This window comes from Elaeis guineensis, chromosome 1 (genome assembly GCF_000442705.2).
Source record: "Elaeis guineensis isolate ETL-2024a chromosome 1, EG11, whole genome shotgun sequence".
In the NCBI taxonomy this organism is placed as follows: Eukaryota; Viridiplantae; Streptophyta; class Magnoliopsida; order Arecales; family Arecaceae; genus Elaeis; species Elaeis guineensis.
Genome location: NC_025993.2, coordinates 5522955 through 5535960, shown reverse-complemented (window position 1 = coordinate 5535960; position 13006 = coordinate 5522955). Strand labels below are relative to the sequence as shown.

The window sequence follows — 13006 nt, the reverse complement described above, 5'->3', positions numbered from 1 at the left end:
AAGCTTCTGGCCGGCTGTTCCACATGACAAGACTAGTCCATATCATATATCTCTTTCTTTTCATTTAATCATTATGTGTTGATTCATCAAATCAATTCCGACTTGCATTATGATCAATTCAGATATGTCATATCCATATAATCATGCCATCAATCTCTGATATATATATATTGACATAACATACTCATGCTCAAAATCAAATAATAGTATCTCAAATATAATAAATTTATCGATCTCAAATCCGACGATGCAAAACCAATGATGCAAGACCTACAGTAAAATAGCATATATATAATAGTGATATGTACAGGGATTCTTATCTTTATCGGTGACTGATCCAAGCACAGAAATCAATGTTCTTTTTTAATTTATGAATTTTTTTAACAAAATATTTCACTCGATATCATATACAGACAATCATCACTTCATAACTCTGATCAAATATAAAAATCATATATGAAGAAAATTATCCGATAATCGATCCTTATAACACAAATCTAGGACCTCTCTCAGGATTAACCAAAATTAGGATTTGTCTATGTATCAGGATCCTCCACTGATCCATAAGACTTTTAGAGAGAGAAAATCCATGAAGAGAGAGAAAATTCTAGAGAGAGAAAGTAGAGAGAGAATCTTCATATCCTTCTGATGAGGCAATCATGGTCGAGATCATCAGCGATCATATCAGGGTGACTCAATATGGATTAACCATGATTGATGTTATCAATTTCGAATAAAGATCGGATCGGAATCTAATCTACTGCACGAATTTTGGAGCAATCTCAGGTCATCATATTTTCATATCCATTTTATCCTAGGATTCGTGATGAAATCAGAGAGAGAAAGATACTAGAGAAATAAAATCCATAAAGAGAGAGAAAGATCTAGAGAGAGAATCTAGAGAGAGAAAATGTAGAGAGAAGGTAGAGAGAGGAGAGAGGAAAGAGAGAGAAAGGAAGGAGAGGAGAGAGAAACAATTTTTCTCTTTCTTTTTTTTATTTTATTTTTATTTTTTTTATCTTTTTTTTTCTTTTCTTTTCTTTTTTCTTTTCCTTCTTCTTTTTCTTTTTTTCTTTTCCTTCTTCTTCCCACGGCCCTCTCTTGGGCCGAAACAGGGGAAGACCGACGAGGTCCCCCCAGTGACCCGGGCTCCGACGAGGTGGGTGGTGTCTGATCGACGGCAACGGAGCAAGGCCGGCCGACAGTAAAGTTCGATCGGTGAAGTTTTTTTTTTTTTTCGAAAAACAGGGGATCCATCCCCTTTCTTCATGATTTCCGATCATTGGCCGGTCACCGGCCGCCAAGACCTTCAGGGAAGAGGAATAGAGGGATGAGGGTCCTATCCTAGGGGTGAGACGCTGCAAACGGCGACGCCGGTGGTCGGAAAAGAGAGGAAGATGGCTCGTTCGAACAGAGCAAAACAGGGTCATGATGTTTTGTGGATTTTTTGACGATTTCGACAGCCGGCGAGGATGCACGAAGCCATGAAAAGGAGGGAAAGGAAGAGGAAAAAGAGGAGAAGGGCTTACCTCCGACTCCGGTGAGGTCTCCGGCGAATATTTGAGATGAACACGATGAGGACATCGCGGCTTCAACGAAAAAATTTGAGAAAAATAAAAAGAGAAATCCGATGCTCGTCATGGCCAACCTTAGAGAAAAGGAGAGGGAATTTTTATAGGATGGAGGGGAGGTCGAATCTCTCTCAGATTCAGCTTTTCTTTGATGTATTTGAGCGGAAGAAGACTCTCAACGGAACTCTTCTTCGTTTACTTCTCCTGTTTTTTTTTTTACGATGGTCAGTGGTCCTATCTTGGGGTCTCTGTTTCTGGTAGTAAACTTACTCGGCAAGACTTCGGTCCACTGTTCAGCAGAGTTAGCAGCAAATTGGAAGGCTGGAAATGGAAGCATGTATTGCAAGCCGGGCACTTTACTCTGATTCAATCCATCTTGAATTCTACATACGTCTATCTTTTGTCCAATGTCCCGATTCCTTGTGCGGTTCTCACTGAATTAGAGCGAATGTTCAAAGCTTTCTTTTGGGGCCATGATATGAGCCAGAAGAAATTGCACCTCATCTCCTGGGAAACTATCTACACACCTAAATGTTGGGGAGGATTGGGACTGCACTCCTTAAGGATCCACAAACAAGCACTCATGGGGTGGGCTGCGATGCAACTAATCCTTAACAGAAGCTCTCTGTGGGTTAAGACGGTGGAATCGAAGTATAACTTTAAGGATTGGTTGAATTACACTCCCAAAAGGGGGCTTCTGTTCTATGGCGCTCCATTATCTCTGCTTCGAAGGTTATCACCCATGGGTTTCGATGGCGGATTGGTAATGGAAGCAACATTAACATCCTCGGTGACCCCTGGCTCTCTGAAATTTTCTTGCTTTATTGTGCCTCCACTTACAATCCGGCCGCTATTCAGGAGGATTGGACTGTTTTCAAGTTAATCAACAGAGATGGTACATGGAACGCCGAGCTGTTAAGGGAACTGATCTCTTCTAAGATGGTCACCAGCATACAGGCTATGCCTCTACCCACATCTCGTCAGGAGGATCGGCTGTTGTGGCATGATAGTGCAGACCCAAAGATTCATACTTCGACGCTCTACCGACACATTCTTCACAATCAGCAGCCTAACACTACTACCAACTTAAGTTGGGCTCGGAAGTTGAAAATGGTTCCACGTGTTCAGTTATTTTGGTAGAAGGTGTGTTGGGATCGTCTCCCTTATAAAGCTTTGCTTCTTGAGCTAGGCCTCAATCACCTTCAGGAAGCTACGTGCGATCGATGCTCCACTGAAACAGAAAACATCTCACATTGCTCGTGTGTTGCACCGATTTGGAATTCTTTGCATTCAATGCATCTTGGCCAGTATGTCTTCCACTCTCTTCAGGATCTCATATCCTCGCATCGGATGCTTCTGTCCCAGACTATCTCGAGACTATTCTTTGTTACACAGCTTATCACATCTGGTACATGAGGAATGATCTTATTTTTAACGAAATTCTCCGCTCTGCTGACCAGATTCTCTCTGCTGCTCTTCAGTCTGCCCACCTTTTCTATGTTGCTCATCGGTCTACTACTTGACCTTGATCCGCAGCGATGGGGTATCGGTGGTTCAGTGAACCCACGTTTGACTACTACCCACCTTGTCTCTTGGATACCGCCTCCCTGCGACCGGGTCAAGGTAAACTTTGACGCTTCTTGGGCCAACGGAAGAAGTGGATGGAGATTCTAATAAAATATGTAATAGTGGTGGAACATACAATAATAGTATGAGAAATTATATAAAATAATGGAGTAATACAATTTTTTCTCACAAACCCTCTCTTTTTTTTTATTCTTGATACCACTTCACCAACCATACATTTATAACAACTATCTATTTATAAGTATAAGAAATGACCTTTTGACTCTTCTAATAAATTTATTATTTAGACTTCACATGTGACTCTTGAATTTTCCATGTGACTCTTGGTTTTTGCCACTTCAATTAAGTTTACAAAATGACCTTTCGATTTCTTCAAATATATTTAATATTTGCTTTTTTCAACACCCTCCCTTAAACTTAATTATTCTTTCTTCATCATGCCAAGAGAACTTTTAAACTTGGTAAAGACTCTGCTCCTAATGGTTTAGTGAATATGTCGGCAACTTGATCTTGTGTCTTCACATACATAGCTCTACTTCTTTTTCTTCACATGTTCTCAGATTGAATGAAAACGCACATCAATATGCTTGCTTCTTTGATGATACACCGGGTTCTTTCCTAGTGCAATAGCCGACTTGCTATCAATGCTTATCTTGGTAGGTTCCTTTTGCTTAAAATGAACTTCCTTCAGCAAGCTTCTTAGCCATATAGCATGTGATACACATGCGGATGCAGCAACATATTCGGCTTCACATATAGAAAGAGTAACAATAGGTTGCTTCTTTGACATCCATGAAAAAGCTGCATCTCCATAGAAAATACAAATCGGAAGTACTCTTTCGATCATCCATGTCTCCAGCCCAATCACTATCCGAATAGCCCACAAGTTCAAAGTTACTATGATGAGAATAAAATAATCCATCAGTAATAGTACCTTGGATGTAATGAAGAATTCTCTTTGCTGTCTTCCAGTGCATTAATTTGGGCTCCTCCATGAATCTGCTAACTAGCCGACTGCATATAGAATATCGACCTAGTACATTCATGTACCTCAGACATCCTACCAAGCTTCTATAGAGAGTAGGGTTCACAATCTCTCCTTCATCTTCTTTTGACAGCTTTGCTCCACAATCAACGGGGGTGCTTATAAGGTTAAATCTTTCATCTTGAATTTCTTTAAGATTTCTTTGGCATAACCTTCTTGAGATAAGAAAATTCTTTTTGATATTGTTTGACCTCCAAACCCAGAAAATATGTCATTAACCCCATGTCTGTCATCTCAAACTCCTTCATCATAGCATGCTTGAACTCCTCAAAATTTGTGGATTATTACCTGTAAAAATAAGATCATCCACATACAAACACACAATAGAATATTAGAATTTTTCTCCTTTACATACCAGCATGCTCTAGGGACATTGCTTGAAGCCATTTGCTTTGAAGTAGCCATAATTCTTGAGTTCCATGCTCTTGAGCTTGTTTTAAACCATAAAGTGCCTTCCTTAGCTTTAAAACCTTCTCTTCATGTCCTTCTTCACATACTCTTTGGTTGTTCAACATATACTTCTTCTTCTAGAAAGCCATTTAGAAATGCCGACTTCACATCTAACTGATAGATGTTCCAATTACTCTGTGCAGCCAAAGAAATCACCAGACGAATGGTCTCCATGCGTGCTACGGGAGCAAATACCTCCTCGTAGTCAATTCCGGCTTGCTGCTTGTAGCCTTTAGCTACTAATCGAGCTTATATTTCTCCACCTTTCTTCTGCATTCTTCTTTACCTTATATACCCATTTCACTCCGATGGGTTCATGACCTTCTGGAAGAGTAATAAGTTTCATGTGTTATTCTTCTGGATTACCTTCATCTCTTCATTCATGGCCATCCTCCAGTTTTCATTCTTCACTGCTTCTTCAAAAGAGATTACATCCTCATTAGCATATAAAAAATGAGACTAAGGGGACTCGTCAGCTCATAGAGATCTTGAATGCTTCTTGTCTTTTGGATTCTTCATTTGAAGATGGAGATCTCGTGCTAGGTGATGAAGGTGATGTGGGATCTTCAACTTGAGCTTTCACTTGTTCTTCTTCTTCTTGCACCTCTATCATGTTGGTGCTCCAATTCCAGATTCCTTCTTCATTGAATTTCACATCACAGCTTATGAGGATCTTCTTCGCCTTTGGATCATAAAGTTTGTATGCCTTGGATCTCTGATCATATCCTATAAAGATGCAAGGATAACTCTTGTCATCAAGCTTGCTTCTCCTTTGATCTGGGATGTTGCATAGGCAATGCAACCAAATACTCTCAAATGAGATACATCTGGCCTATATCCATTCCATGTTCTTGAGAGGTCCTTCCTTCAAGATTCTTTGTTGGGCAGCGGTTGAGAATATATACCGCACAGTTCAAGCTTCCATCCAAAACTCTTTTGGCATTTCTTTCATCTTCAGCATGCTTCTCACCATGTCAAGAATGATCCGATTCTTCCTTTCTGCTATGCCGTTCTGCTGGGATGAGTATGGTGCAGTCAAAGTCCTCCAAATACCTTGAGATTTGCAGAACTCCTCAAATGCCTTCGAGGTGCACTCTCCTCCTCGATTTGATCTCAAACTTTGATTTTGCACCCAGTTTGGTTCTCCACAAGAGCTTTGAACTTTTTGAATATCTCCAGGGCCTCACGTTTTTCCTTCAAGAGGTACACCTAAGTTTTTCTGCTAAAATCATCCATAAATGTTAGAAAATAATGACGACCTCCAAATGAGGCCAGTGTGATGGGACCACAAATATCATATGGATGAGTTGCAAAGGCCTTCGGGCTTGATGAAATGACTCTTTGGGAAGCTAGCTCTTGAGTGTTTTCCAATAATACATCCTTCACATATTCCTTCAGGGATATCCCCAATGAGAGGTAATCCCTTCACCATCGCCTTGGAAGATAAGAGTTTCAAAGAACCAAAGTTCACATGCCCGAACCTCAAGTGACATAGCCATGTGTCATCCTTTATGCATGCACTCAAGCACTTTGTCATAACATACTTGATGTTCAATATAAACATTCAGTTCTTGGTCATAGGTACTTTTGCAATCAGCTGATCATGTTTTCTTAAGTAAAGATATCTATCTTCCATAACAACATCAAATTCTTTTTCTAATAATTGATCAAGACTTAAGATATTTTTTTCATATTAGGTACATAGTAAACATTAGAAATGAACTGTTGAGAACCATCCTTGAGTTGAATTAGGATTTTACCTATCCCCTTCACTTGAACTTTTGAGGTATCACCGAAAGAAACATTGCCTTCCACTATCTCATCTAACTTTTGAACATGTGTTTGTACCCGCACATATGATTGCTTGCACCGGTATCCAAGTACCAAATATTTTCATTGGAAGCTTCTTCTCCCTTCTCTGCTAGTAGCAAGATACTATCTTCTCCTTCCTCCTTCTTTGCATAGTTGACCTTCTCATGCACTTGGTTATTCTCATTATGGTAACATTCTGAGGAGTAATGACCATATTTACCACAAGTATAACATTTAATTTTACTTTTGTCATACCTTCGTCCTCCTCTTGAGAAACCTCGTTGCCTTCTTTCGCCAGAGGAACCTTGTGTACTTTCTTATTAGGTAAGACTCTTGTGTCTCCCTTCCTTGCATGTCCAAAGGAACCTCGTCCCACGGCCTCGTCCATGACCGTATCCACGGTATAACTATGACCACGATTTATTTAACTGCTTTCACTAGTTGGGCATCCTTCTTCTCATTGATGGTGAGCTTGCACTTCAAGGCTTGCTCCAAGGGTTCTTCTTTCCGCATCAAGATCTTTGCTCATGGACTTGTAGAGAACCCATGAGTTCATCAAATGTCATAGTGTCCATATCTTTGGACTCTTCAATTGCAGCCACAACATAGTCAAACTTCTGATCTAAGGATCTTAGGATCTTTCCACCACACGCTTGTCCTCCATTCTCACATTTATTTTCATTTGGTTTACATTAGAAAGAACCTTTGTGAAGTAATCTGAGATGGATTCTCCTTCCTTCATCTTCAAAGTCTCTGCCTCTCAACATTTGGAGGCGCATCTTCTTCACTTTCTCAAGCCCTTATGAGCGTTCTCGAGGATCTCCCAAGTTGCTTCGAGTTGGTGGCACAAGCAACCTTCTCGAATTGACTTCATCTAGCCTTGATAGATGAAATAAAGGACTTTTGTCCTTTTTTCTTTGATCGACAAGCGCCGTTCTTTGTGCGCCGTTTGTACGCGTCATCTTGGGTTCTTCATATCCCTTTTCAACAACCTCCCAAATATCTTGGGAGCCTAGCAATGCCTTCATCTGGATGCTCCCGTGGAGTCGTGGAATGGGAATTGCATGCTGTTGGACATATTTCCAACCTCCGAGCTCTGATACCACTTTGATAGAATATGTAATAGTGGTGGAACATACAATAATAGTATGAGAAACTATATAAAAAATGGAGCAATATAACTTTTTTTCACAAACCCTCTTTTTTTTTTTATTCTTGATACCACTTCACCACACCATACATTCTACAATAACCACCTATTTATAGGTATAAGAAATGACCTTTTGACTCTCCTAATAAATTTATCATTTAGACTTCCCATGTGACTCTTGGATTTTCCATGTGACTCTTGATTTTTGCCATTTCAATTAAGTTTACAAAATGATCTTTCAATTTCTTCAAATATATTTAATATTTACTTTTTCCAACATATTCATTATCAGAGATCATTTTGGCACTCTCGTTCTAGCGGCATCGGGCAGATCCCTTGCTTCCTCAATTCAGGAGGCCGAACTCCATGCTGCTTGGGTGGCTCTAACATCTGCAGTGGTCCAAATGGGATTCAATCGCATCTGGCTTGAAGGAGAATCCTTAACGGTCATCAACTATATCAGTAACAACCTATTCTCATTCCATCGCTCAGACACTCTTCCCCCGCTGCACCCATTGTTAGCTGATATTCTTATATGTGCCTCGTCTCTCGATCACTTTGTTGTCTCCCATGCTTTTCGAGAAGCTAATCAACCAGTAGATGCTCTGGCTTCATCTCCAGTGGCTGCCTCCTTCTCCTCTGCTTCCCCCTGCCTCTCGTCTGCTGATTTTTGTCGATATGGCTAAAATCCGGTTTTCCAAAAGCGGATGATTTTCTTCTCTTTTATTTTGCTTCCCTTTGCGCCCCCGCACACCCCCCCCCCCCACACCCACAACTTGTAACAAAAAAAAAAAAAAAAAATTAAGTGCAAGTCAATCCCTCCACATCCAGAAGGCACCGTATAATATATTCCACAATAGGTATTAATCTAGAAAGTGGGACCCATACAAATCCAAGTCAACGGTAGATCCTTTCTCCAAAGGCATTCCATAAGGGGACATTTGCTCTCTCTTCATTCAGGCATCTAACAACAGCTTGTGCCCTTCGAGACTCCCAGCCATGGCTTGGTTTCTTAGGAGCCTCTCTCTCCCCTTGTGCACCATCACCTTCATTCTCTTTTCTTCAATGGCGATCTCGGCGTCGACCGCCGATCTCTTCGACGAGTTCAAGCTCATGACCAGCGAGAAGAAGACCAATCTGCGCCTCTACCTCCATGACATCGTCTCCGGGAGAAACTTCACAACCAAGAGGGTGGTGACGGCAAATGCATTGCTCCCTCCCAGCTTCGGAGACCTCATCGTGCTCGACGACCCGCTGACGGCGGGACCGAGCCTGACGTCGGAGCTGGTCGGACGGGCTCAGGGATTCTACGTGCTAGCAACGCAGCCGGCTCATGATCCTGCACTAGCACTGGCCATGAATTTTGTATTTGTAGCAGGGGAGTACAACGGGAGCACGCTGACGATAATGGGGAGGAATGCTGTGTTGGAGACGACGAAGGAAATGCCTGTGGTTGGAAGGCAGTGGGAGATTCCGGCTTGCCCGGGGATATGCTATCGTTAAGACCTTCTCTTTGAACAAAACCAGTGGGGATGCAGTGGTGGAGTACAATCTTTACGTGTTGCATTACTGATGCTTGCATTGTTGATTTGCCATCCACTTGCCGTCGCGTTTGCAAAGGAGTTTGATTGGGTAGCGTGAATAAAAGTTGTGTAAGTGGCATTGGTTGATATTTATGTAAAAAATGTTCCTATGGAGAAATTATCGATTGGAACCATTCTATCATGTGTATCTTAGATCATCTAATAAAAAATTATCACATCATTCATTATTAGAATAAAATTTATTATTATCCAAGTTTGATTGAGATTTTAAATGAAAAAAAGATTCATTTAATCATTAGCTGATAATTTTTGCTGATTTAAATAAAAAAATTTATTTTTTTTTTATGATATAGCAACTCCTTTTGGATGTTCAAGGTACATATATAAATGATAGAACCGTTCTAACCAATAAATTTTTTTCTTATAGATTGGCATCTTCATCTCATCCTTCTTTGTTTAATGCACCAAGAGAGAGATAAATCATACATGATTATATTTGGCAAGATTTATTGCCACCGAACCAAGTTGTGCCGAAATTTATGAACATATTCAATTAAAAATAAACATCTATGCCATGGAACATGATTTGAATATTCTAAAAAGCTAGCGAAATGAAAGTCAAATCTTCTTGGATGTCTTCTATTGTGCGTTAAGTTGATACAAAGTTAAAAATTAAGTTGATGGGCATGATGTGTTGCTTGATTATAGGACACAATAAGGGTTGATTAATATCGTATGAACACGAAGCCTCTTTGATGACAACATCAAGAAAAAAATATGGTCTAGAACATTTATATTGGTACAACTGAAATGTGCCTAAATATGTTGATCTTTTCATGCCATGGCTTTTCTGTCCGGCAGGACAATGACAAGAACAGCATTTTAGCTGTGCAAACACTTTGGAACAACGTCAATAGGGTCCGGACGCTGATGGCCTTCGCTAGAAATCGAGATGTCCTTCAAGTCTTCTGCTGTGCTCCTGGCCGGCCACACTCTCTCCATCATGTTCATAAACTATAACCAAGTTAACGCGCATGTCAACGCCTTGACCATGGAGCTAGGCATGTTAAAAAAAATGAAAAATTTTTATATATCTTTCCAACCGGGTCGCCCATGTGACTAAGGCTAGCTTTGAGACAGATCGGACTGGATGACCGCCCCAAGCCCCAGATCCAGCCCTGCATTGATGTTTCAATGAGATACAATGATGACTTTCTATAATATCATAATAAAAAAAATAATTAAATAGATTAATGATGAATTTTACACACTGCTTAATGAATATATCTATAAAAAATTATTACACGTATATTAATTTTTTAATGATAATTAATATTTAAAGTATGTTAATTTTTAATAGAGAAGGATCCATTTTTTCATTTGGCCCCAATCTAAAAAATATCAGGATCAGTCCTAGGCATAACAGACGGGAATACTCACTACTATGCTACAATGACCTTGTTGAATATCCACATATATGTCTGAAATATTACATGTCAAATGTTTGAGTTCTTGTTTACTATGTTGCTACAAAGAGATTTTTTTTTCCTTTATTTGAGAGCATCTTACCCAAATAAATGATTTTTTGACTTATGTGTATTGAGATGTCCAAATCAAGATTAATCACGAGGAACAATCAAAATTCTCAATATTTTAACCTACAGTATATCATATTTCACCAATTCTATTGGTACCATCCATTTTGGAGTTGCTAGGTGCAAAACCAAAAGACTATTGAAACAATTGAATTTTGATTGTAAGCATTTTAAGGATTGGCAGACCCTTTTTTTTTTTTTCAAAGCAAAGACGGTAAGAGTTATGTTCCAAAAGGTTTTTTTTTTAAAAAAAAAAGAATCCATCATTCTATATTCATCCAACTAGATTCACCCTCAACTTCAATAATAATTGAGTCCAGTCCACGGAATTATTGAACCCTAAAAAAAAAAAAAAGGAAATTGTATTGGAAAGTAGTTTCTGAATTACCAATTGCTATTAAGAAGTCTAGCATTCCTTCAGTTGAAAGATAATGCTAAGTTAATCTCACACCCTCACTGAAAGAGTGTAAACCCAATTTTCAATGTGACGCATGACAAGTTAGGTTGTTACTTGGAGACCTAATGCTGAAATTACCTCTCTTAGTTCCCAAAAAAAGCCAGGTCTTTTACACCCATGTCAAGGAATTTTTGGGAAAGAAATAGCATTTCTAGTTTATATGTATATATGTGATGCATATTTAGCATAAAAAAGCAAGTAATTTATAAAAGTTTTTAAAGAACTTTGATTTTAATTTAACAAGCCATAGATGAAGAATAGAATTGTAAATAGATGGAACCATAGATCAATTTTGGAGTTTCAGTATGATAATAAATTCAATAATCAATGGTTTTAATTTTTAACTTCACTAACTTTAAATGCTAAATTATAATTAAGTTTAAATTTCTATTTCTACCATAAATTATGGAAAATGAAAAAAATAATTAACTAAGTAATATATATTTATTTGAGTGAATTAGCGAGAGATGTAAATTATTTATGTTGCCGCAAGCTCCAGAAGGATGCTGATATGGTTGGAGCTGAATGCCGTCCAGGATCCGAAACACCGAAGGAAATCTAAAATGGAAGACTACATTCACCAGGGGTATTTCGGTGGGGGATCCTTCGACGCTAAATTAGTTAGACTTTTAAGAACAGTAGAGGAAAGCGGCATGCTTTTCTCCATTCTCCTTTCAGTTTAGCTTGCTTATTTTGGTCCCCTTTATACCTCTTTGACGTGCAGATTGAGCTACAGGCTATTAGCCAGAATCTGTAGATTTGTTAGGTATGATTCTCTAGGCTATTAGATCATGTTCCGGCCATTTAATGGGAGAAACACTCCATCAATTAACCTTCAAATTAAAGTTGTTAATTATGGATGTCCATTGCAGGCTTCACCTCCTCTCTGCTCTCCTTACCACCACCTCCGCTGGTCTCCGCCATCGCCTTTCTCCACGTAATCACCAATGTCGGCCTTCCCTTGATCCAATCTCCCTTAGGTGCTTTCTTTCCATAGATCACCGAAAAAGAGAAAAAAATGAAAAGAAAAAAAATTGATCAATGTATGCAGAAAAAGGTCATGCCTTTTAATTTTTCCATGCATCCTTTGTATTCGTTGATCTTTCCTATATTTTTCTCCGATTTTTTCTCTATTTTTTTCATTCTTAAGAATCTCAATCGGGCCACATGTCAAGCTCTGATCGCACCAAAATCAAAAAATTAATTATAGTATTTCATAAAATTTAACCTCTCAGATGATTCTTACATCATAATGTTGCTTAACGGAGACAGATGGCCAAACCTCTTTGCAACTTTTTTAAAGTTTTAGGGTCTATTTGAAATATTTTTCTTTAGAGTTCAAGTGTAAATGCATTAAATTTTAAGAGTATCATTGTAATTTTTCTATAAAGTAATTATAGGTTGGTATCAATGACTTGGATTTCTCCTACTCTAATCTAAAATGAGCATCAAACTGAGATTTGTACGCCATATTGGGGTAGGTTATTCCTTGCGGTTTTGATTTGCTCCTAGTAGTCCAGCAAAAACCCAGCCTAGATACATGCTAGGACACTCTAGGGTATGTAAAGCGAAAATCACTCTACCATTGATTTTTTTTTTCAGCTTTATTTATTTTCCATCTCTCCCGCACTACTTATACTAGGACTCAAACACTGAAACATTGCATGAAAAACCATCGGAGGTACTGCCGTTAATTGAGCTTGGTCGATCAAAGTTGATAACTTTCAAAGCTCGAGGAAAAAACTTTGAGATCCTTGAGGAAAGTTAAGGACAAGCAAAACAATGTTACAGAATA

General features: G+C 39.0%; 1 protein-coding gene across 1 annotated transcript; it reads left to right on the top strand.

Annotated features, from left to right (window-relative positions):
- The first annotated feature begins 8585 nt into the window (after window positions 1–8585).
- On the top strand, window positions 8586–9407 carry LOC105037922 (dirigent protein 19-like). Its single transcript, XM_019848319.3, has one exon. It carries the CDS (start codon window positions 8615–8617, stop codon window positions 9116–9118), a length of 504 nt encoding a protein of 167 aa, XP_019703878.1. The 5' UTR covers window positions 8586–8614; the 3' UTR covers window positions 9119–9407.
- Window positions 9408–13006: the final 3599 nt, after the last annotated feature.